The sequence below is a fragment of the Triticum urartu genome, chromosome 2A (assembly GCF_056163025.1).
Source record: "Triticum urartu cultivar PI428250 chromosome 2A, HENAU_Tu73, whole genome shotgun sequence".
Taxonomy (NCBI): Eukaryota; Viridiplantae; Streptophyta; class Magnoliopsida; order Poales; family Poaceae; genus Triticum; species Triticum urartu.
This window is the reverse complement of record NC_141874.1, coordinates 5,768,410-5,793,395: the sequence shown is the minus strand read 5'-3', so window position 1 is coordinate 5,793,395 and position 24,986 is coordinate 5,768,410. Positions and strand designations below refer to the sequence as shown.

At 40.5% G+C, this 24,986-nt stretch overlaps 3 protein-coding genes across 3 annotated transcripts; 1 reads left to right on the top strand and 2 right to left on the bottom strand.

Moving 5' to 3' along the window:
• Positions 1-666: 666 nt before the first annotated feature.
• On the bottom strand, positions 667-4,291 carry LOC125534992 (pyruvate dehydrogenase E1 alpha). The gene is made up of 3 exons (XM_048698052.2): positions 3,896-4,291; positions 2,360-3,146; positions 667-1,252 (listed from the first exon to the last, which is right to left on the bottom strand). The coding sequence occupies exons 1-3, from the start codon at positions 4,094-4,096 to the stop codon at positions 975-977; spliced, it is 1,266 nt and encodes a 421-aa protein (XP_048554009.1). The 5' UTR covers positions 4,097-4,291; the 3' UTR covers positions 667-974.
• A 3,717-nt stretch (positions 4,292-8,008) lies between these two features.
• Positions 8,009-8,839, bottom strand: LOC125540579 (uncharacterized). Its single transcript, XM_048704188.2, has 2 exons — positions 8,552-8,839; positions 8,009-8,423 (listed from the first exon to the last, which is right to left on the bottom strand). Exons 1-2 carry the CDS (start codon positions 8,612-8,614, stop codon positions 8,250-8,252), a joined length of 237 nt encoding a protein of 78 aa, XP_048560145.1. The 5' UTR covers positions 8,615-8,839; the 3' UTR covers positions 8,009-8,249.
• Positions 8,840-14,203: 5,364 nt separating this feature from the next.
• LOC125534993 (ABC transporter B family member 4) lies at positions 14,204-24,258 on the top strand. Its single transcript, XM_048698053.2, has 12 exons — positions 14,204-14,508; positions 18,424-18,478; positions 18,880-19,055; positions 19,166-19,387; positions 19,484-19,722; positions 19,809-20,334; positions 20,411-20,684; positions 20,789-21,419; positions 21,518-21,746; positions 22,594-22,860; positions 23,010-23,273; positions 23,360-24,258. Exons 1-12 carry the CDS (start codon positions 14,269-14,271, stop codon positions 24,011-24,013), a joined length of 3,777 nt encoding a protein of 1,258 aa, XP_048554010.1. The 5' UTR covers positions 14,204-14,268; the 3' UTR covers positions 24,014-24,258.
• Positions 24,259-24,986: the final 728 nt, after the last annotated feature.

The following is a 24,986-nucleotide window of genomic DNA, read 5'->3' as shown; positions in this document are numbered from 1 at the left end:
CGTTTCCGTTCTCATCTCGCACGAAGTAGTCTTCTCCAAGGAACCAAGGAAGGCGATGGGCCCTTTCCGAAACCGAAGGGGGGGGGGGGGGGGGTGCAACCCGAAAGAGGGGGAGTGTTAGGCGCCATGTTGATGGCATGGCGAAGATCAGTTAGGGGTATTTGCGCACCCTAATGGCATGTTGGACGATGACAGGACCCGGTTACCTTTCTAGCTGTTTCAAGTGCACAATCAGTTGGGTATTTTCTCTTTCAGGCACAAGGGGAGGAGCGGCGTTAGGGCACGTGCGATGGGGCGACGTCGAGAGGGGCAGCATTTTTTTTTAAGAAAAGGGGGAAGGCGCTCAAGGCGCCAAACTTTCATTCCAATCAGGACTCAAGTAAATAGTACAGTTCGAATTACAATTCCTGAGCAGCATTAGGTCGCGTGCAGTGAGGGCGACGTCAGTCCCTCTTGTTACCATGACCACGAGCGATCATGATGCCGCAACATGATCTAGGGTCTTGGACAAGAAAGATAACAAATTCAGCACATATAACAGAATTTTCAATGTTGTGTTTGATACCTATTTGTGTGTGTAGATCATCTGGCATGTGAGAAGGGTGTGTGGCCTTGTGCTATGAGCTGAGGCTCAACAGAGGAAAGGAATCTCCCAAACAAACCCAGTAGAGCAGTTTCAACAGATACTATTATGTTTCACATCTCTTCCAATATCTGTACCAATTACTACAAACCAGATAGATGTTGAGTTACTGTAGAACAACAACTGAACTGGGGAACATTTCTTGGGTAAAAAAAACTGGGGGCATCAGACGCCGCGCAGTAGCACAGCGAGCAATGAATTACAGTGATATATGACCTCTAACAACACAAGAAATCGACAGCGGGTTCGACAAAACTAGGGGCTGAGGGTAGCTAGAGAGGTAGTACATGAGAAACAAGGCGTAAACAAGCTGCTTCTGCGGTGGAGGTCCTTAGACTTGCGCCGTGCCTTGAGTGAACTTGGGGTCCTCGCACCTGTACTTGCCGTCAGGGCCGATGCCGAAGCCCTTGGGATCGGCAAACACGTTCTCCAGCAGCTGGCTCCGTGGGGGCAGCGGGCTCGCGTCGGCAAACTCCACAGCCTCTTCGACGACGTCGTCAATCTTCTTCTCGATGCTCTTCAGCTCCGCTTCAGACGCGAGGTTCTGCTCGATGATGTACTTCTTCAAGGATGTGATGGGGTCCCTTGCAGCGTAGTGAGATTTCTCATCTGTGCACGAGGTCATCAGATGATTTAGTCAGAGCACAAACATTAGCAAAGAAAAGAGGACGTATGTGCAGCCTGACAATGCAGGAGCTGATAATCAAGTATGCCGTCAGAAGTAATACAATCCAGTAGAGAAGAGAGTACAGATGCAGACATACACTGAAATGCAGAGTACAAAATAGTCACAAATCAAGATTAAAAGAGTGGTTGTTTCCATGTTAGATACATAGACCATGAAAAATATAGTAATCAGGTTGAAGACGAAAACAAGTATATGGTCTAGGTCATGTAAGATCCAAACTTAGCGAACTAATTCATATTTCCACCTTTATGACCGAAAATCTATCTGAAACAGTTATGAACAGAGCAAACGTGATTTAAGAATAACTGCATAAAAAGGGAAACATCCTGGAACAAAATATTATGATTGGTTGTATGTAACTGTAAAGTTGTTAATGTTTACAAACTAGATATGGAAACACGAGGTGGGTCAATTTAAGTACTAATATAAGATCCTATGAGTCAACAACCGGTAATACCTAGTATCAGGTTCATTAAAGCACATCCCATAAGCAAAAGAAACGGAATGGCATTTGCTTATTACTAGAAGGTTGACATATGAGGATTTTGCTGTCTGTATTCAGGTTTATTTAAAGAAAACAAGTGGTGCTGAATACTCTATGCAGTTACTATGAGACAATCTAGTCATACCTATCAGGATGGTGACATGTCAGATAAGATGACTGGGATGATGATAAGAACAAAGGAAATATTTCGCTCAATATTTCAATTGGCACCATAAAGTTTACTTCCTATGTAGCTCTCATGTTTATGATGCCACCAAACAGGATGGCACAACTTGCATGAGCAATATTGTATGTGGTGTTGTACTCAAGAAATTTAGTACTACTAGTATATATAGTACTTCAGTTCAGTCACTAGGCAACCAATCTAAACAGATCCGTAAACTTCATGAATAAAATGGTTTTCTTGCATTTTCTATTTCCGCAGTTAGCCTAGGCACCAGCAGTCAATCAGTCATTTCATGCCAGCAGTGCCACTACTTAGAATAAAAGTGAAGTAAAAATTAACCAGAAAGGTAATCCTTACCAGGCCTCCTGAGTTCATCTGGATCAGCAAGAGAGTGGCCTCTGAACCGGTAAGTTTCACACTCCACTAGAGTTGGTCCTTCACCTCTCCTTGCCCTGTCAATTGCCTCCTTAGCCACCTCCCTGACCTTCAGGACGTCCATCCCATCGACGTGTACCCCAGGCATTCCGAATGCCGGGCCCTTCTTCCAGATCTCGGGATCTGAAGTAGACCTCAGGTGCGACATCCCGATTGCCCATAGGTTGTTCTCCACAACAAAAATAATCGGAAGCTTCCACAGCTGAGCCATGTTCAGGCACTCAAAGAACTGGCCGTTGTTACAGGTACCGTCCCCAAAGAATGCAAGCGTGACATCAAGCCCGTCAGGGCTAGACTGCTTGAGCACCTCATGGCGGTACTTAGCGGCAAAGGCGGCGCCAGTGGCGACAGGGATGCCCTCTCCAATGAAGGCAAAACCTCCAAGGAGGTTGTGGGGTTCAGAGAACATGTGCATGGAACCACCCTGTCCGCGGCAGCAGCCAGTGGCCTTGCCAAAGAGCTCGGCCATGACTGCACGGGCCGGGACACCCTTGGACAGCGCGTGGACGTGGTCACGGTACGTGCTGACGACACAGTCGGGTTGGTTCAGCTGCTTGATGAAGCCGGTGGAGACGGCCTCCTGCCCGTTGTAAAGATGGACGAAACCAAACATCTTGCCACGGTAGTACATTTGTGCGCACATGTCCTCGAAGTTACGGCCAAGGATCATGTCCTCGTACAGCTCCAATGCCTCTTCGCGTGTGACAGCCTGCATATACAGTGAGACACTTTGAATTAGGAAAACAGAGAGCCTGGACACTGAAAATTTCAAAGATTTAACAATTGAGAACCAAAGGTACAATGCCTCTTCCCGGGTCACTGCCTGCATAAAGCGGTACACTTCAAATTAAGGAAACAGAGAAGCAGAACATGAAAAAGTCTCCAAGATTTAAGAATTGATAACCTCAGGTTCTGAACTTTTCATATACAAGCATCACTGGCTCACTGCAGTTACCACACTGGAAGCTAGATCTAAGAACTAAACAGTACTCCAATTCTGAAATTATATGATACAGTACATTTTAATTTGCTAACGAGTACCAGTTTTTAACTAAAAACAAGGTTGACATGAGAGGATCAGTAGACAGAGAACTTTTGCAGCACTTGCAAATCCTAAAGTGAACTTTTCAAGCGTGGGATGTGCTCAGATTACAAGAGAATTCTCAATACAAGATTCAGTAGGCTACTGACTAGCATCTGGGTAGTCGAATTACTTACTGTCCAACCTTTGGGGATGAAAATTATGCGAGCTAATCTGAACCAATCTATCTAGAACTAAGTCATGCAGTAAGTAAATCTAGAACACTCGACGAATCTAAAGACGGCAGCTACCGGGATCCAATCGTAAAGCAGTAAACGCGGCCCAAGCCAAGATCCAATTTTTACACTCGGGGCTGCAAGATCGCTTTTTTACACTCGCTCTGGGGAGGTGAATAGATGAGAGATGCGAATTCTCACCGGATACGCGGTGGCGGCGGGCGCGGCCTTGAGCACGTCGGAGGAGACGGCCATCACGGAGCCGAGGCGGCGCGCGGGCCCGCGGCGGAGCGGGCGCACGGCGAACGCGGACGGCGCGGGGGAGGGCCGCGCCCTGTCACCGCCGGATCTCGCGGCCACCGGCGCCAAGAACTTGGCGGCGGTGAAGGACGCGGCCGCCATCTCCTCTGTCTCGACGATCTGCTGCCGGCTGTCCCCTGCCTGGTTCCGGTCTGCCCGTGTGCTTGGCGCAATGCGGCGGAATGGGGGAGGAGAGCTCGGGGCGGGGGCGTGTATAAAGAGAGGTGGGGATGGGAGGGGAGAAGAGGAGGGGCGGAGAGCACGAGGAAGACGGATGGAGAGAGGGTTTGGGGGGCTTGGGAGGGTCCGCCTAGGCCACGAGCCCACGATGCGATGCAACGCTGGCGGCGGTGAGTGACAGATTGATTGATTTTCTTGTTCTTCCAAGTGTCCAACCCCAACTACACCACCAAGAAAACAGAGCCCAATGGTCGTCTCTAGGAGCAAAATTCTTGTTGCACCAAGCAACCAACAAGCAAGAGATTTTATATAGTGTACATGCAAAATACAGCAAGAGATTTATAATTGATATGCTTGGTTTTATACGGTTTCTACATATTTGTTCTACGTTATGGTGGGGCCTTTACTTGTCGACATTTACCATGTCTTGGAGGCAGGAATTTTGCGTAGACAAGAAGTCGACATCATAGGTTCCGAATGTGTTGGACTGTTCTTTTCTCACTCCAGCTGGTATGATGCATCTCTTATGCTATTGGAACTTCTTACCACGTTTGGTTTGATGGCAAACTAAATAGGGTGTTACCATGTTTCGAAAACTACCTCGGCATGCAATGACCGAGGCTAATTTGGGAGGCGGCTAAATAGTTCAGCTCACGACATAGATGGGGACCACAGCCATACTGTGAAGTCACAAAGATGGTATCAAAGTTCTCACACACCTGGTGTCTTTTGATGGCTCGCTGGAGAGCGAATGAGGAGAACAAGAAGTTTGATTTATAACTGGATTTTATGAAGCCACGACTTTCAATGAATTTGTGTCTATGTACCTTTGGAGGTTTTTATGAGAAATCATAACTTTTATGATAATGATACGCACCAGACTCATAGTCAAACCTCAGCCCGTCGGATATCAATATTGAGAGGATGGGTACTTACGACATAGATATGCTGACTTGAAATTGAATCAAATTTAGTATACAATTCCAAAAGGGTGATTCTCCTGGGCTTGTCATCCAAATGATATAAAACTTTTATCAAATAGTCACCAGGATATTTATGATTTGCTTAGAATTGTTTTGAGTTTTGTTGAAAAATTCAGTCGAATTTGCAGAGAACCTCAAGAGCTAAATCATCTCCATCTCACTACTACACAAAAAGAGCTATATCATATAAAGCTTTCAAGGTGTGCCAACAAGGTCCATCATGAAAAAAAAACCATATGAGGCGGATTATCTTAGACCTCATTCTCGGATAGCTCAGAGTGAAGCCTATATTGGCAAGGTAGGTATTCTAGGGCACACCGGAAAGTAGACCCTTCATAGAAACTATCTTAGGCAGTGCTATAGTATGGTCCTCTCGCATAGGGATGTATTTGTGACGTTTTTTCCGGGGCTGCAGTAACCTATATCCCATCTCGGAAAGTTTTTTGGGCCTTGTATAAGCCCGGATGCTAGACCCCGATCTGACCGTAGCCTCCCCTCCCCTCTCTGTCGCTCGCTTTGCAGGCCAAAGTGTTGCAGCTACATCGCTTGTGAACCAACTTTCTCTTTCCCCACAAAGCCTCACTAGGCGCCTCTCCTCCCCCCTCTCCTTCCCCAGTGGCACCGAAGGTGTGATAGTGCATCTCCAATACCTTCCACGATAGTGCCACATGTAGATCGGGCCACCCTACGACCCTCCGACAGCGGCATTGTGCGCCCAGATCCAGCTTCGGCGGTCCCCCTGTTCACCTCGATCCCCGATGGCGCCACATGTGGATCAGATAAGGACGAAGAAATGTGTTAGTTATCGCACATGTCAGACTCTGAAAAACACATGCTAGATAGGGTCATCATATAAAAAAGGATATCGGATAATAAAGGAATCTGAAAACCGGTTCAACTGAAAAAGTCGCCTTGGCAAAAGCACACAAATTATATCGCGAGAGCTATGTCTTGCTTCACGCGAAAGTAGCTTCCGACTCGCCTGAAGCGCCCCAACAAGCGCACGCGTATGGACCGGCCAAGTGGGCGTGCTCATTGTCATTCATTGACTTCCTTTCTAAGGTTTTTATCTTTTTTTGGATCAGTCTTGTTCATTGATGCGTGTCCAGTCGTGTTCATTCCCTGCTAGTCGTCCATTTAGTCTTGCTTGCCGATGCTTTTGTTCGTTTTTTTTGTTTTCTTTTTTTCCTCAGTTTCCTTCGTTATACTTCAGTTTTTTTTCTTCACAGGATTCTTTGTTTTTTTGTTTTTCATTTTCCTTTTCGCCGCCATCTTCATTTTATTCCGATTTTTACTGGTTTTCTTTCTTTTTTTTCTTTTGTTTTTGTTCCTTTCTCTATTTTTTCTTTTCTTTCTTTCTTTTCCTTTTTTGTTTCTTTTCTATCTTTCATCAATTTACATCATTTTCTTCAGTTTTTTTTGTTTTTCTTGTTTCCTCATGGGTTTTGACGTTTTTTTTTCTTCTTTCTTTTTCTTCATTTCTAAGGTGTTTTTTGTTTCTTTCTTCCCTTTCTTTGATTCTCACCGCTTTTCTTTTCAATTTATTTTCTTATTCAACACATGTCTACACTTTTCATAAACTTTTGTACATTTTACATATACATCAAGAATAATTTTTATACATGTTAATATTTTTCAAATTCATGATTATCATTTTTATAAATCTTATGTTTGATAACTATATTTTTCATACAAATTTTATATTTTTGATATATTAAGAAATTTTTTTAATACGTGTTTAGTATTCGTGAAATATGTGAATAATATTTTTATACATGACAATTTTTTTTTCAATTTTTTGTTTTTATGTTCAGAAGTTTTTATACACTGTCTATATTTTTCATATATGCCAGGAATATTTTTTGCACACGTTTAACATTTTTTAGATAGTTTATTAACAATTTTCCAAATTTTTGTGTTTGTTGACTACTTTTTTCATACAGACTTTACATTTTCACTATATACCAGGAACATTTTTTTGTATGAACCCAACCTGTGGTTGGTGGTTAGCAGGACAGTGGTATCCTTTTTTTTGCGGGGAGCAAGACAGTGGTATCCTCAGCCCACTAGAGTTCAAGTTCTAGACTTAACATTAATGCTCGCATTTCCTGTATTTATTTCAGGGCTTCCAATGTACTGTGTTAAAAAAGAATATTTTTACACATAGTTAACAGTTTTTAAATATGTAATTAAAATTTTCACTTTCAACATTTTTAAAATTTATTTTTTCTGTTAAATTTTTAATAAATGTTCTACATTTTTATTAATCAGAACATTTGTTATACACATTTAACATTTTTGAAATAGATGATTAACATTTTTTAAATTTTTATCTTTGAAGAGTACTCTTTTTTGATACATACTGTACATTTTCCGTATATATCATGAACATTTTCCGTATATATATCATGTTTTGCACTTGTTTTATAGACAATGTATATTTTTTGTATACATGGGAAACATTTAACATGCAAATGGTAGATTAACATTTTTCAAATATTTTATGTAGAATGTTATTTGTGATATATATATATGTATATATATATTTGAAATTATAAAAAGTATAAAAAGGAAAAAAAGAATATGAAAATAAAAACATGAAAAAAAAGAAAAAAACGAGGTTGCGTCCTCCCGCGTGCTAGGCCAGCCCTGTCTCGCGCTCCCTCTAGCAAGGCTGCCTTACGTCTTGCGTCAAGCGAGACATAGGCGCGCCCAAATTGTAGGGCAATGTGTTGGCATGTCCCTTCTTTTTAGTAAGTGTTGTCATGAGTTGGGACAAATGTTGTCACACGTAAATGCAATCAACACAGGGAACAAATTATCGAGTCCTTTAACATTGAAACAAACAACATGATCTGTTAACATAAAAATGTATTTACGAGTTAATAATCACTCGTGAAATAAAAGACACAACTGCCGCCCATATAATGAGCCTCTCGCAGACAAAAATCTATGTTTTTTTCTTTTGAGACAAAGACAAAAATCTATGTGTTGGAAAGTACTCCCTCTGTATCAAAATAAAAGACGTTTTTGTAGGCTAGGTAGTACACAAAATAATAATAATCAAGGAGCCCATTCAGCTAACTAGTGCTTCAGAGAGGGACAAGGGTCTCGAAGCAATTGAGCCCATCCAGCTCCAGGGCGAACCGTGGCTTCAGTTGCTGCCGTTGCTTGACAGCAGAATCATTGTTCATCTCCTTCTTCTCCGCCTGTCTTCTGCTGGCATCAGATTGCTTCTGCATTTGCGGTACGGGGCTCGCCATGAACTGCAGAAAACAAATATAGAGAGCAGAAAAAAAACATAAGAACACAAATGTATAGAACTTAACAAACATGAATTATTCCGGTCAAAAAACAAACATGAATTACCATGAAGCTTATGAGCTGCATGTACCTTGTTGGTGCTGAAGAATTGGCTGGCGAGCTGCGCAGACAGGATGGCCTCCGTGGAACCCATGAGCTAATAGGTAGAAGCTGGTGATGAACTGATTAATCACCACTTAAACTAGCTTAGTGTTTCTTATCTGAACTTCACTGCGTGCTCTGTTGCTGCATGCAGATTCGATCATGTCTATATATAGCAACCAACCAGTGTAGAACATTGTTCGGATCGGTCGAGTTCTGGTTGTTTCAATGGCTTGAGATTCATGGGGATATGGCTGGCTTGTCTCTAGCTACCAAGAGAGAGCCTCAATTAGTTGGTGCCATTGGCTCCACGTAGCTCACCCGCCGGAGTGCTTCTAGCACTATGTGTGTACATCATCTTATCCACACTGCAACACATACCTGGGTTGTGCACTTTTTGCCCTTTTTTCTCTCATGATGGACGACATATAGTGACAGGCGAGGAAAATTGGATGGATGTATAGGAACAAATATCTTGGTCGTGTGATATTTTGCTAAAATTTCACCAAATGGCTACATCATGTCAGATTTTTTTGGATAACTACTATATGTCCGCATGAATGTCTTCTATAAGTTCCAAAAGTGGTGGTTTTTGGTCCCCGCAAAAATAAATAAAAATAAGTGATAGTGTTTATTTTTGAGAAAAAAATAAGTTTTTTTTTGAGAAACAAATAAGCGATAATGTTCTCCTGGGCTTCTGCCTCCTGGACACAAGTGCCTAAGATTGGGCCAACGACAGAGTTCAAGGACCGGTACCAGCCCACCAAACTGAAATGTGTGTTGCGCAGGTGCCAGCCCACCAGACCTAAGATTGGGCCAACGACAGAGTTCTGGTTTTTTCATTTCCCATTTCTTTTTCTATTTTAGTTATCATTTTTAAAATCCAAAAAATGTTTGAAATTCGTAAATATTTTTTAAATTTTTTTTCCAAAACTAAACATTTCTTACTTTTAAGAGCTATTTGAAAATTCATAAAGTTTTTGAAAAAATTCTAAACTTTTCAAACTTGTGGACATGTTACAAATTCATAACTTTTTTCACAGTCATGAACTTTTTCCAAAATCCCTGAACACTTCTAATTTTACCAAGTTTTAAAAATTAACAAAAACACAGTCGGTTTTTTTCGAAGCCAGTAGACTGGCCATAAAAAAAGGCGAATGAAAAATAGAATAAAATCAGGGAACAGGCCTAGCGAGTGTACACCAAACAAGCGGTTACTGGGCTACAGCCCATGCGGGTGACGTCCCCGTGCGCTGGTTCGCCAACTGACGCTTAAGACGACGAGGTCTCGGCATTTGCTCGTGTTGCTTCGAGTTAATTGGGGTGAGGCCCAACCGTTTGAAAGATGTAAATACTACGGCCACATCTGATACTGTTCAAATTGATCTAAAAACACACTACATCATTCAGTAGCCATGCATCTACCGCTCATTTTGCTGTTAAAAGATGCTTGGGAGAAACCATTCGCCTGCCTCGACTTCCTTCTGTTCCTTGAGGATTTTTTTTTAAATACTCCCTCTGTCTTAAAAAGTTTTTCATAGATATGTCTAAATATGGCTAGACACATTTTAGTGTTAAATACATCTGTATCTAGATAAATCTAAGACAACCTTTTTGGGGTGGAGGTAATACCAGAGACTGGGTAATACCTGACATATATAGTACTCCCTCTGTAAAGAAATATAAGAGCATTTAGATCACTATTTAGTGATTTAAATGCTCTTGTATTTATTTATGGAGGAAGTACTATGGTGGCACATAGTGTAGTATAAATAATGAATAATCGAGCTCGGTCACATGACATAATGGACATGGCAACAAAAGTTCTTATATGACCGTAGTCCAGCCGGCGGCTAAGGCATGGTCCTAATCTTTGTCTCGCCTACCCTATTCTCCTATTTCATTTCACCATTATCGATGTCTAGTATAGCATACAAGCGCAATCACACATGCAAGTTGCTGGTTACATATGTCACCCTACTAGCCTTCACCCCCAAGTTGCATCCCCGTACCACCAGCTAATCCTCTGTTTGTACTCTCAAGTTGCTCTTACATATCTCTTAATCACCCGTCCAACCGGGCTTTCCTTGGAGCGCGCGTAACCACTTCTCAATGATAATTGCAAAGGAACCACTTTGGGTTGGCACTTCAGCACTTGTAATATAAAAAGCATTACATATAGAAGTACACTAGTCGTTGTAGTAGGTTAGTAGCTAAACGATTAGTTAAATCCTGACTTAGAGTGAGAAGAGAAGGTTAGTGAAGTCATAATTTAGAAAGAGAAAGCTGGATAGATATTTACGGAATCAAACTCCTTTTGACTAAGGACAAGAAGATGGAAATGAGCTTTCAGAAAAAGAAGAGGACGGAAATGCACATGTAGAATTCATTCCATGACTTTTACTCCGCGTGCGAAGCAGGATATGCAGAGGATGTACTTGACCAGGGAAAGTGTAAGTACCTGAGGTAAATTGACGCAGAAGAAATAGAGGTCGATTTTCTCCTTGTTAATGATTCTACTCAACCCCCGCAAAAAAATGATTCTACTCAACCGTGTGTATATAATGAATTAATGCTGCTCTCTTTTTTATATATAGACTAAAAGAGTGTTTGGATAAGTACCCATACCCACTAACATCAAAGTGGAAGTACTTAGTCAATTAGGAGCTGGTGGAACACTCCAACCTTGGTAGGCCTTGCCAAAGGCTAAATTTACATTTGCATACTACCAACTGATCATCCAGTTGAATGTCACCTATTCAACCAGGCTTTCCTTGAAGCACACATAATGACTTCTCAATGAGAAATGCAACACAATCACTTTGCATTGGAACTTGTGGTACAAAGTCGTTGCAACCTAGAAGTATGCAAGTCATAGTCATAGACTAGTAACTAAATAGTTAGTTAAATAAAAGCTTAGAAGAAGAGGAGAAGGTTCACTAAATCCTAATTTAGAAGGAGAAAGACGACCCGGTACACTCACAGTCAAACTCCTTTGGATGGAGGACAAGAAGACAGACATGCACACATAGAATCATTTCCACAACCTTTAACAGCAAGGCCAATCAAGGGTCAAGAAGCGGGACACACAAAAGTAGTCGATAAGAAGCATACCACTATTGAAGGTAAATCGTCACATAAAATATAGGGGCGTAGTTCCACTTTATTAATATTAATGATTATAATCAACTGTACATACATGCTCTCTTATTTATATATAGGTTAAATGGGGGTTTGGATAAGTGTTCCCTCACAGCAAAATTAAATGGAGTTACTTGATCCCCCTAGGGTGCCCCCCACCAATAGGCCAAGTCACATTTTGCATACTACCATGTGATCATCTCTTTGTACTCTCAAGTTGCAGTTACATACCGGTTAATCATATATCATATGTTTGGCCGGGTTTTCTTGGAAGCACGCATATGCAAGAACTTCTCAGTGAGAATTGCAAAGGCAGCCACTTTAATTTGGCACTTGTAACGTATAAAATTGCCGTAGAAGTATGCAGGTCGCTGTCATAAACTGGTAGCTGACTGTTCCGTCTAATTTTGAGTACAGATTCAATGTTATAAATTCTGGCATATAAGTGATAATTTGTAAGTTAAATTGACGGTTAAGTCATTGTGTGTGTCTCATAAACTGGAATGGAGGAAGTGTTTCTATAGCAGATGAGAGAAGAAGGTTATTTAGCCAAGTGAGCATATCCTATCACCCCGGTGTTAGCACTGGATAATTATTGCATTTACTATAATAGTTATCTTTAAATTTGTATTGCATCTTAATTAACCTATCTTACAGAAAGTAAACATTATCTGTGTTCTTATCCTACATGCACAATTCTAATATTACGACCACCTTTAGTTGAAAGGAATTTCTGTACCATTGTACGCAAATGAGATCATAGACAATTATGATCATAGAAATTAAATGTTATATGTGTTCTTACCCATTGTACGCTACAAGATCATAGACAAGCTAGTAGGATTACGTAGAACAACTAGGCGGCTAGAGTGACACATGCTAGATATGATAGAAACGGAACATCAACATACTCGACTAGACAACCTTATCCCAACAAAATTAATAAGACCATTTTGATCAGCAAAGGTTGTAAGATATATATGATGTCTATTGTAGGAATTAGAACCCTACGAACTAGTCCACATAGCCTGATCAACCGGTCCTTGCATCGAGTAGTTTAACCTCAACGCTAGGATAACTAGGGCTTACCAGGTGGTCGGATTTGCTTGAACTTTCTCAGGAGGTTCATTTTTTGGCGGAAGCTTCTAACGAAACTCACTTGTAAATTAAGAGGCATAATAGTCGATTGTCACCCAAAAACCGATTGTCTGCACACAAATGTCTACCTTAAATAGTTAAGTTTCTGATGACTTATAAGTAGGAAGGAGAGCCGTTCATCGCTACCATAATACATCAGCCTGGACAACAAGGTTTATTATTAATTATGTACTTAGAGGAAGCTAGTCAAGATAAAATTAGAAGATTATTTCTGTTTGATAGGTCTTTCCTGATTACTATTACAAGTAAGTGACAAGAGGTTAGTTCACCAACTACAACACGTAGTGGCCTCATCTTCTGTAAAAGCACGTGCGTCCAGTCAGCTTACTAGATATGTTCCTTATTAATAGGAAGCTTCCGTGAATCAATCTGTGGTTGAGATGGTTAGGTGGACAGTGGTATTCCTAACCCACCAGGGTTCAAATCCTAGTGCTCGCATTATTCCTGAATTTATTTCAGGATTTCCGGCGATGCGCTTTCAGTGTGAGGAGACGTTTCCGTCGACGACGAGGCGCCTATGGTGACTTTGTAAATCTCAAGATGATATTCATAAGGGTGAGTGTAAAAGTAGGAAGCTTCCGGGGACAGACACTCCACACAAACTTTATATCGCCAACTTGTGGTTAAGTGACTCCCAAGGAAAGCTCATGCGCCAGAATAGTCTGACGGCTTGTGTAGACTAAGACCCTGCCATGAGTGCAAAAAATTAATCCATCGTCTACCGGATTTGCTATTTCACAGCAGTTTAAGAAATTGTTTTTTTCTTGGTCAGTCAATTGGGTGGCATGCCGTTAGTTATGTATTTATATTCAAATTTTTGTCTACTGATGTGCAAATGTCATGTTATGATACCTTCACACCTATAATTGTACACTTCTGGACTTCTAAAAGAGTACACTTCTTTCCTCAACAAAAAAAGAAAAAAAGAAAAAGAAAGAGTACACTTCTTCCACTCAAAAGGAAAAAAAAGGAGTACACTTAGTTCAGCAACTATGAGGTTGTACATCATCTATAAAATACTACTCCCTCGATCCATAATAAGTGTCGTGATTTTAGTTCAATAGCTATTTGTTGAACTGTTAAATTAAGAATAAACTTCAATAACATTGTCGGCCCAGAAATAACACTTTTCATAATCCATTTGCGTCAGACCCTACTCTTTGGTCTTAGTGGAGCGTAACTATACCCCACTCTGGCAACAGAGTGCATGCATATGTTGTTTTTTTTTTGAGACGAGTGCATGCATGTGGTCGCAACGGTATAATAATATGCCCACTTGTATCTCGAAGCATTGGCCAGCCCAAGCATAAATACCCTGCAGATTAATCCAAACAGAGAACTTCAATTGTGAGACTCAGGCTTTAGACAAACAAAGCAGTGGGTTGGGGACGAGCTACCCCGCTAGCAATGGACACAGCAGCAGTGGCTGCCGAGGGGGAGGAGGAGAGCCTGGGGCAGCAAGAGAAGGTGTCCTTCATGGGGATGTTCCGGTACGCCGACGGCACGGACCTGCTGCTGATGCTGGTCGGCACGGTGGCCGCGCTGGCCAACGGTCTGTCGCAGCCCCTCATGACAATCGTCTTCGGCGCCACCATCAACGCCTTTGGCGACGCCACCGACGGTGACGTCCTTCAGCGCGTCAACAAAGTAAGCCCCATCCGGTCTCAACTTCCATGGCGGGCGCTTACTGATATCTGTTATACCTTTTGCAACCACGTCTGTGTGTATTGCTACGTCCATTCGTAAATACTAGATTCTATCCTAGATTATGTTCAGTCCTACTCCCTCCGTTCGCAAATATAAGATGTTCAACTTTTTCTATATTGATGTATATAGAGTTATAGACACATTTTAGGTGTGTTTGTTTACTCATTTAGGTTGTATGTGTTCTATACTAAAATATCCAAAACATCTTATATATATTTGTGAACGGAGGAAGTATTTCTCCAATTTTGACTCGTATTATACTAACGCAACTGCAGTTGGGGTTTTGTGATGTATGTGTGTGGTGTGTTGGGAGGAGAGGGGGGGGGGGGGGGGGGGGGTTGATCTAAACTTATACCAAAGCCTAACAGGCCTACTAAGTGGGAACCTTTTCCACATGGGCTGTCAGTTCCAACCGTGTATGATATGTTGTTGTCACCCGGATCCATTTTGCGATGTAGGTGTATTTGTGATTGAAATAAACAATAATTTCTGCCTTACCATTAATGGCCTTTTGAAACCATGTGGCAGTTAGCTGTCTTAAACGGCCTATTCTATGCCCGTGCACCATCTGAAGCTAATATTCTTATATTATCATGAACCCATTTTGGTAATATCATAATTTTGTTAATTCTCATTGGGATATATCTATGTGACAAATGATGATCAAAATTACATATTGGATACCATACCATATTCAAACCCCTATCTATTTAGGATGAAAGAGACCACATGAATATCCAAAATGTCATCTATTTACAAGCACATGGAGTACATAAAGCATGATACATATGCCATGTAAAAGCAAACCATCTTGAGGTTAATTTGGTGGACTCCCTGGTACTCCACAATCGCTGCTCTTGAAAATGCAGTTTTTTCCAAGTCTCACGGAAGCAAATCCGTGCCTCCACGAGAAGTAAATCCGCGCCTCTTGCGTAAAAAGAAGAAAACGTGGAAGCAAATCCGTGCCTTCCGCAGAAGTAAAAAAACAGAAAACACATTTTTTTTCCTTTTCGAGAGGCAGGACCGTGCCTCTCGCAGAAGGAAAAATGCATTTTTCTTGCGCAATCTTTTTTCAAAATTTATTTTTATCCAAAATCTAAGAAAAATAAGGGAAAACCGAAAAGCCAAAAAATAAATAAAAAATCATCTAAAAGCTGAAGACACGTACAGGGAAATAAATAAAAAACAAAATTCATAAGGAGTGCCCCGAGCATGACACGTGGCAATGGCTGAAGTGGTGCGCTCACTGCGCACCAAAGTGACCCTTGCGGGGGCTCCTCAAAACACTTTGGGCAGGGTTTGAAGTGGGACAACCCAGTCGCGTTAGTTCATTAACTAGCGTTTGTTCGTAAGTTTCGTCCATTTATATTTTGAAATATTCTGTAACCATTTATTGCCAAAAAAATTACTTCATATTTTAAATCTATTCATCACACACCTAAAAATCTTAATACAGTGCAAAAAAGACTTTGCAACTTTTGAAAAATGTTCACGCCTTTCAAAAAACAATTCATGATATTAAACAAATGCTTCATAATGTAAAAAAATGGTTGCCTAATGGAAAGAAATGGTTTGTACCATCCAAAAATGGTATGTGAAATTTAAGAAAAATGTTCGCGTGTTTGAAAAGTATGTTCGTTATATTTTGAAAAATGGTTAGACAATGTAAAAAATGTTTTAATATTTTTCTTCAAATGTTTCGCACTGTTCAGAAAAATATTACACATGTAAGATCACATTCTTGAAAGTAAAAAGATGTTTCATACCATTCAAAAAATATATTCAACGCGTATTCGATAAAATGTTCAAGTGTGTAATTTAAAAATGTTCATCATGTATTTGGAAAATGTTCAACGTGTATCAAAAAATGGTCCGCGTTAAAATGTGCATTTAAAAAGATGTCAAGTATTTGAAAAAATAGTGAGAGAGGGTAGCGGTTTTGGGAAGCTTTAGGAAGGTTTGGGTTGTTCTTTTTCTGTTTCTCTATGTTTTCTTTTATTAGTTTTCTGCATTTTTCTTTATGGATTTCATCGGGATATTTTTGGTTTTTAAAATTTTGCTTTCCTTTTTGTTTTCTTTCTTTGCAATAAAATATTTATAATTTTTATAGATAGCAAATGACAAGAGGTGCCCACTCATCGGTGTCACAAATAGAAGCCCCTGTTAATGTGAGCACATCAATACACTACTATACTAAATGTGTCTGCAACATATTTCCTTTGCTAAAAATTGATAATGTATTAGAAAGCGTCCACCCAATGTTATCTTACTTTGACATGCAGTATGTGTAGAAAATACAGATTGGTCGGTGAAAATTGTCTAATTATATTCATCAAATTCTCTTATAGATATTATAATTTTATTATTTTTTATTATACTCATACAAAAGAAATGATTAAAAACTCCATATTACAATTTTTGCATGTAAAATGTTTAGCTAATTTTGAATAGCAGAAGTACTATCTTATCCAACATACCACTTGCCAACGTAGACATATCAACAATAGTCCTGCTCATATCCTTCTAAATACATATCAATTTGGAAAACTTATCTACTGTCAGGTACAATTGAACATTTGGTTTTTTTGTTCAAATTTTAATTCTATGAAATAGTATGCTATTCATGTAGCACTGTAACCTCGTGCCATACCACTTATAGACGGTAAATCAACTCACGAATCGAACTATAGTTTTTGCATATCTAAAAAAAACTTTTCTTGCAGGCTTATTTAGCAAAACTTAAAGACCATATATGGGGTTGGAGTATATTTCATTTTTACACTTCCCCATTCTAGATGTCACAATAGACTGCCCCCGCGTGTCACAAGCCAATCCACTATTCTCTTAAAATAAAGAGAATACTCCCTCTGTACATTTTAGTGACCTAGTGACCTAAAACGTCCTTATAAAGTTTACAAAGGGAGTATTATAATGCCGATCCTTCAAATTGGTACTCCCTTCATTCCAAAATATAGTGCGCCCGCGCTTCCCGAGGTCCACCTTTGACCATAAATTTAACCAACGAGACCGACTGCCGCGGGAGAAAAAAATTGTATAATCAAAAACTTCTTTCGAATACGAATTCACTGATATAACTTTTGTTCCCGCCGCAATCGGTCTTGGTAGTTAAATTTACGGTCAAAGTTGAAGCACGAGGATAGAGGAAGCACTACATTGTGGAATGGAGGGAGTATGTGAGGTCGGTGGTCCATCAACTCATAAAAGGCGAAATTGACATGCCAAAATTTTAAAGTAATATGAGGACACAATGAAGAGATTGCCAATACCTAGCTTAGCTGTCACTTGTCCGCTTCACCATCTTAGGGATGGCGACGATTCATACCATCCCCCTTACAAATGGATTGCATTTTCCTTGCATTATCAGTTTACCATCAGGACCTGGATTAAAATAAGTGACTGTTGCTTCATCAATTTTGTCCATGATTCCAGCTGAAGAAAAACACCTACAATATCTTGTAAGAAATACACCAACTGATCCACACGAACACAATTGTGTGCTCTAGCATTCTACACGGATATAAAATTAGGAAATCGAATTTCTTAATTTCATCGACAAGTTACCTCAACGAGTGGTATTTATTTGTAGTCCAAGACACTTGTATATATATTAGTATACATGTCTACAAGATCTACACATATGTGTGATCATCATGGATTGATCGTAATTCGGTCTACCATTTGGAAGAATTTCTAGCAAGCTGGAAGCTCTTTAACCACATATCATCACGTATCTACATAAATAGTTAAGATTTATTTCTTTGCACATATACATGGTTGTAAGATGGAAAACACAGGAAAACATTGTTCACTTCATTGCCATTTCTTTTTATGCAGGTGGTTCTGCAGTTTGTCTACTTGGGTATCGCAACAGCAGTCGTCTCCTTTCTCCGTGAGCATGATCACACTTCGTCCGCCTAATCATATGTTTTTCCGTCACCTGCCATGACACTAGCCAGCTGTTGGCCATGTTTGAAAAGATGGCAGTAATACACATGCATGCTAGTGATTTAAATTTGCAAGTTAGTAACGTCATCCCGCAAATTCTAGTTTGTGTTGCTAAAGTTCTTATCCAAAATAGATAGAAAAACCATTGAATATAAGATAAATAATGTTCACATGTTTTGTGTTTCACTAGAAGAAGATAGATGAAATTACATTAGCAATCACGACGGCAATTTTTTGCTTATGTAATGCATTCAATAGAAAATAATTGATCATATATAAACCATATGTCTAGTGTTTATCATGTCAAGGTGGGATAACTGTCAAGCCAACTTGTCGTCTATGCAGAGGTGTCATGTTGGACACTTACCGGCGAAAGGCAGGCGACACACATTCGCTCTCTATACCTCAGATCTGTCTTGAGACAAGATATATCATTCTTTGATGTAGAAATGACAACTGGGCAGATAGTTTCAAGAATGTCTGGTGATACTGTCCTAGTTCAAGATGCTATTGGTGAGAAGGTAAGGACTTTCTCCAAGTCTAGTGACCAGCAGATAAGAAAAAAGCAAAAATTGTATTCATTATAACTCATATTTAAATTAACGTAGACATGCACTCTAAAACTCTTCAGGTTGGCAAGTTCCAACAACTTGTGGGTACTTTCGTTGGTGGTTTCATTGTAGGTTTTGTGAAAGGATGGCTTCTATCTCTTGTCATGTTGGCATGCATACCTCTAGTTGTAATTACTGGAGCAGTAGTTGCAAAATTGCTGTTCACAATCTCTAGCAGGGGTCAAGCATCATACAGTAATGCGGGGAATGTTGTCGAACAGACAATTAGCGCCATGAGAACAGTAAGTTCAATTCACAAAACGAGTTATGAACAATGGCTATTATAAATGAATGTATGTGCACTCTCTAATTTATGATGTGGTCATATATGCAAATAGGTCGTTTCTTTCAATGGGGAGAAGAAGGAAATCACAACGTACAATAAACTAATACATAAATCATACAAAAGTGCTGTTGAGGAAGGACTTGCTAATGGCTTTGGCATGGGTTCTGTTTTCTTTGTACTCTTCTCTAGCTATGGTTTAGCCATATGGTACGGTGGAAAGTTGGCTCTTACAAAAGGATACACAGGAGGACAAACCATCACAGTCTTATTGGCTATGATGATTGGGGCAGGGTCAGTCTTTACTCTTACCTTGAACTAGAATTCATATGTTCAATATCATATTGCTAAATGTGATAATTATCACCCATTTGAGGCAGGTGTTTAGGTAATGCAGCACCGTGTATGACTGCCTTTGTAGAAGGACAATCAGCAGCACACAGATTATTCACAACAATCAGGAGGAAACCACAAATTGATCCCGATGACAATATCGGTAAGCAATTAGAAGATATGAGGGGTGAAGTTGAGCTGAAGGATGTGTATTTTAGCTACCCAGCAAGGCCCGAGCAGCTGATATTTGATGGATTCTCACTACATGTGCCTAGTGGCACTACAATGGCTATAGTTGGGGAGAGTGGGAGTGGCAAGTCAACTGTGGTTACTCTTGTAGAAAGATTTTATGATCCACATGATGGTGAGGTTTTGATTGACGGGATCAATATCAAGAGTTTAAATCTTGATTCAGTGAGAGGGAAAATTGGTCTTGTTAGCCAAGAGCCCGTGCTATTTATGACCTCAATTAAAGATAACATAACATATGGCAAAGAGGACGCGACAATTGAGGAGATCAAGAGAGCCGCTGAGCTAGCAAATGCAACGATTTTCATCGACAAGTTGCCCAATGTGCGTTAAAAACATTGTGCAATTAATTTTTTTCCAGCTCGAACTAAGTGCTAATATGTACTTTATCTCCTTCTAGGGTTATGACACAATGGTTGGCCAACGTGGTGCTCAACTTTCAGGGGGGCAAAAGCAAAGGATTGCAATTGCGAGAGCAATCATTAAAAACCCCAAAATACTTTTGTTAGATGAAGCTACCAGCGCATTAGACGTGGAGTCGGAGAGGATAGTTCAGGAGGCACTAGATAGGATCATGGTGGACAGAACTACGCTTGTGGTTGCACATCGTCTCACTACTGTGAGGAATGCTGATTGCATATCAGTTGTTCAACACGGAAAGATAGTTGAACAAGGTCAGTATTTCATTTCTATCACTTTTTTTATCAAAAACCTATTTTCACATCTTAATTAGATGTTTCAGTTTCTAACTATTGTGAGGAATGCACTTTTTATATAGGTTCCCATGATGAATTGGTGCTAAACTTAGATGGTGCGTACTCTCAACTTGTTCTGCTACAAGAAAGTCACGAAGAGAAGAAAATAGACCACCGATTGTCTACTCCAAGGTCTAAAAGTAAAAGCTTGTCAATGAAGCGGTCAATTAGTGGTTCAGTAGGCAATAGTAGTGGGCACTCTTTCACACTCCCCTTTGGGTTTCCTAGTGCAATGGAATTGCCCGGAGGAAATGAAACACATGGGGAGAATCAGGAAGAGCAGAGTGGTGATGGTGAGGTCTCAAAGAAAGCTCCTATGGTACGTCTAGCTCTTCTTAACAAGCCAGAGGTACCTTTTCTTCTGTTAGGATCCCTGGCTGCAGCAGTCCATGGAGTGTTTTTCCCGGTGTTCGGTTTAATACTTTCGGGTGCCATTAAAGCTTTCTATGAGCCACCAGATAAACTCAAAAAGGATACTAGCTTTTGGGGTCTGATGTGTGTGTTAATGGGCATCATATCGATAATTGCAATACCAGCAGAGTTCTTCTTGTTTGGATTAGCTGGTGGGAAGCTTATAGAGCGCATCCGAGCTTTGTCATTTCAAAGCATTGTGCACCAAGAAGTCGCTTGGTTTGATGACCCTAGGAATTCCAGGTGTGTTGCATCTTTTCTCTTGGTTTCTTCTTCTTATTCTATATATTTTGAACTTTACTTTGAGGTACTTTAAATAATTGCCAAATTATGTCTTACAGCGGAGCACTTGGTGCAAGACTGTCAATTGATGCTTCGAATGTTCGACGTTTAGTGGGAGATAACTTGTCTTTAATGGTTCAGATTATCTCAACACTAGTCACGGGAGTTGTCATTGCTATGATTGCTGACTGGAAACTTGCATTTATTATCATATGTGTGATTCCACTTGTTGGTATTCAAGGTTATGCCAATGTGAAGTTCTTGAATGGTTTCAGTCAAGACGCTAAGGTAATTCATTAAAGAAAGTTATTGGGATGTTCCTCAAGTTATAAGACATTTTGAGAATAAACCTAAAACTAGATGTTACACCCTATAGTTAGATTAATTTTTTGGACATAGGCCTTTACAAAATAGAATTTGCCACTAATTTCACCACAATAGGCATAAAAAACGAAGAAAACTATACATTGTGGAAGTTCCTTGTGAGACAAATTTATCCAAATCATTTAGATAAATATAAATTTAAAGATATTAGTTGCCATTGTTCCAAAACTTGTTGATAATTACTATCTCCGAAAAGACACCTTTTGGGGATCCAAAGGGAGTAATGAAGCAGTGCATGCATAGCTTCCACTGTCAAGCTAGAACTACCAGCTCATTACCCGTGCTATTCTATGGATTATTTTTGGTCAAGGTTCATATATCTCATACGCTATTGTGCACATCTGACTTCCTTCTTGGTCAGTGTCACGACTCATTGTTCTTGCTCTCCTTAAAATATTGCACCATGTCAGCAACTCCATAGTCACACCTTATCTTTGTTCTCACATGTGCCATGATACATATTCACTATAAATTTTGAAGGAGGTGGTGAACTTAGTTTTTTATGTGGGGAGCTTTGTTGTCATTAATTATTTGTTCAAGATTTGTATCAAGGTGAAAGAGGAAAGTGGAATGGGTGGATGAACCACGGCAGATCCATTTATACAACATTAAAGATTAAAAATAATCTGTTTAAGTTTACAAAATGCGTTTTTTACTTTGTCAAGCATCGTAATAATCAACACTTTAGATAATTATTTTTCATTTTATAAACACTTTTTTAGTTTCTGATAATGGATTTCTCAATCTCCAGATGATGCATGAAGATGCGAGTCAAGTGGCCACAGATGCAGTTAGTAGTATAAGGACTGTAGCTTCTTTTTGTTCTGAAAAAAGAATTACCAGAATATATGAGCAGAAATGTGAAGCCTCAAAGAATCAAGGATTCAAAACAGGAATAGTCGGGGGCATTGGATTTGGTTTTTCATTCCTGATGTTGTACCTTACATACAGTCTTTGTTTCTATGTTGGAGGGCAATTCGTGCGCCATGGCAAATCAAATTTTGGTGATGTTTTTGAGGTACACATATGCACTATTTCAGCAGTGAAGTTTCTGGTTGAGGATTCTTTTCTTAGTATTTTATTTTTGTATTCTTAACCCTCCATGATTAACCACCGTCACAAATTTCACGAGGTCATTTCACATAGTAAGTCATATATGCTTTGAAGGTTTTTTTCGCACTGGTGTTAGCAACTATGGGAATATCTCAAACAAGTGCAATGGCATCCGATTCAAAAAAAGCAAAGGATTCAGCTATCTCCATATTTGCTTTGCTGGACCGGAAGTCTGAAATCGACTCGAGTAGCAATGAGGGTTTGACTTTAGATGAGGTCAAGGGCGACATCAATTTTCGACATGTCAGCTTCAACTACCCAACACGCCCAGATGTTGTAATCTTTAACAACTTTACTCTGCACATTCCCCATGGAAAGGTTTGCCTACTTCTCATATACTCATCGCATTGTTATGTTTACTACAATCATGCAGTTAGTAGCTTACTTTTGTTATGGTCCTATAGACTATTGCACTCGTTGGAGAGAGTGGTTGTGGCAAGTCAACAGTAATAGCACTGCTGGAGAGATTCTACAATCCGGATTCAGGAACCATTTTATTGGATGGAGTGGAAATCAATAGCTTAAACACCAACTGGTTGAGGAAGCAAACTGGACTGGTGAGCCAAGAGCCTGTACTGTTCAATGACACAATTCGTGCCAACATAGCCTATGGAAAGGACGGGGAAGTCAGTGAGGAGGAGCTCATTGCAGCGGCGAAGGCATCCAATGCGCACGAGTTCATATCAAGCCTTCCTCAAGGATATGAAACCTCTGTTGGGGAGAGAGGGATACAACTATCTGGTGGCCAGAAGCAGCGGGTGGCTATCGCAAGGGCCATACTGAAAGACCCGAAGATACTGCTGCTCGACGAGGCGACCAGCGCCTTGGATGCTGAATCTGAGCGGATCGTGCAGCATGCCTTGGATCATGTGATGATCGGCAGGACCACGGTTGCCGTGGCGCACCGCCTCTCGACGATCAAAGGCGCCGATATCATTGCAGTCCTCAAGGATGGCGTGATTGTGGAGAAAGGGGGACACGAGTCCCTGATGAACATCAAAGATGGAGTGTACGCTTCACTAGTTGAACTTCGTTCGGCTCACCATGAAAATGCCTAGGATGAGCATGGTCATTTCCTATCTGTACACACGTGGTACACCGCGCCCAGTTTGCTGTATCTAGCTGTCTAAGTCTATTTGATGTAAGGTTGCTCGCATTTACAAGGAGAGATTCTGCTTCTGCTTTAGATTTTGATTCTGGTTCTCAAACGTACATTTCCTGCTATGTGTAGAGCAGTGTAGTTTTGTGCTGTAATACTTATATAAATAATTAAAGATCGCCCCTTCAGGAGTTATTGTGTGGAGATGTCTGTAGCTCTTGTTTTTCTGGCTAAAATCTATCTACAGTTGAGGAATTGATCTTACATACAGTGCAAGCAAATGCGTAAGGAAATGTCAGGAATCAATACTTGCCAGCGAACCAGCAGTGAGCAATGTCACGATATCTAAGAGGATTCAGAGGCTCGGTGACTCCCAACAGCCGCCGGTATGGAGGTGTGCTCGGCCCCCGACGCTGTGGCCGGCCGGTGTCCGGGAAACCGTTGACCACAAATTTTTCTTTAGGTAAAACCAAGTTTTATTCAGTAAAAACCACAGTGTGTGGGATATAACTCTGGTCATGGGTGACATCTCATGCCTAATGAGAGTGCGAACTTGGCTAATCTATGTGCTTCAACATTAACGGCACGGCCTTCAAAAGTAAAAATACAATTAAAGGAAATAGCTACACTATTGATCTCGGTGATGATGGGGCCATTAGTGCCCCGGCCCCAGTTGTTGATAGCTCCAACTACCCACTTAGAATCTGATGCAACAACTAGATTGTGGATGTTAAGACCTTGTGCCAACGCGAGCGCCTCCCTGCATGCTATGGTTTCCAGAATATCAGGGTCATCAACTCCCCCGATGACAAGGGCTGAGCTACCAAAAAAGTTGCCACTGCATCTCTGCATACAGCAGCCACAGAGGCCCCAAGTCCCTTGCGACAAGCAACATCGACATGATTTTTTGCATAGCCTTGTGGCGGTGCTTT

Bases quoted from the DNA above. Each gene is read 5' to 3' on its own strand.
- LOC125534993 (XM_048698053.2), top strand. From the start codon at position 14,269: ATGGACACAGCAGCAGTGGCTGCCGAGGGGGAGGAGGAGAGCCTGGGG. The intron at 20,335-20,410 runs GTGCGTTAAAAA...ATCTCCTTCTAG, and splicing joins TCATCGACAAGTTGCCCAAT to GGTTATGACACAATGGTTGG. The intron at 20,685-20,788 runs GTCAGTATTTCA...CTTTTTATATAG, and splicing joins CGGAAAGATAGTTGAACAAG to GTTCCCATGATGAATTGGTG.
- LOC125534992 (XM_048698052.2), bottom strand. From the start codon at position 4,096: ATGGCGGCCGCGTCCTTCACCGCCGCCAAGTTCTTGGCGCCGGTGGCC. The intron at 3,147-3,895 runs GTGAGAATTCGC...CTGTATATGCAG, and splicing joins CCGCCGCCACCGCGTATCCG to GCTGTCACACGCGAAGAGGC. The intron at 1,253-2,359 runs GTAAGGATTACC...CCTCGTGCACAG, and splicing joins AGATGAACTCAGGAGGCCTG to ATGAGAAATCTCACTACGCT.
- LOC125540579 (XM_048704188.2), bottom strand. From the start codon at position 8,614: ATGGGTTCCACGGAGGCCATCCTGTCTGCGCAGCTCGCCAGCCAATTC. The intron at 8,424-8,551 runs GTACATGCAGCT...TGTTTTCTGCAG, and splicing joins AATTCTTCAGCACCAACAAG to TTCATGGCGAGCCCCGTACC.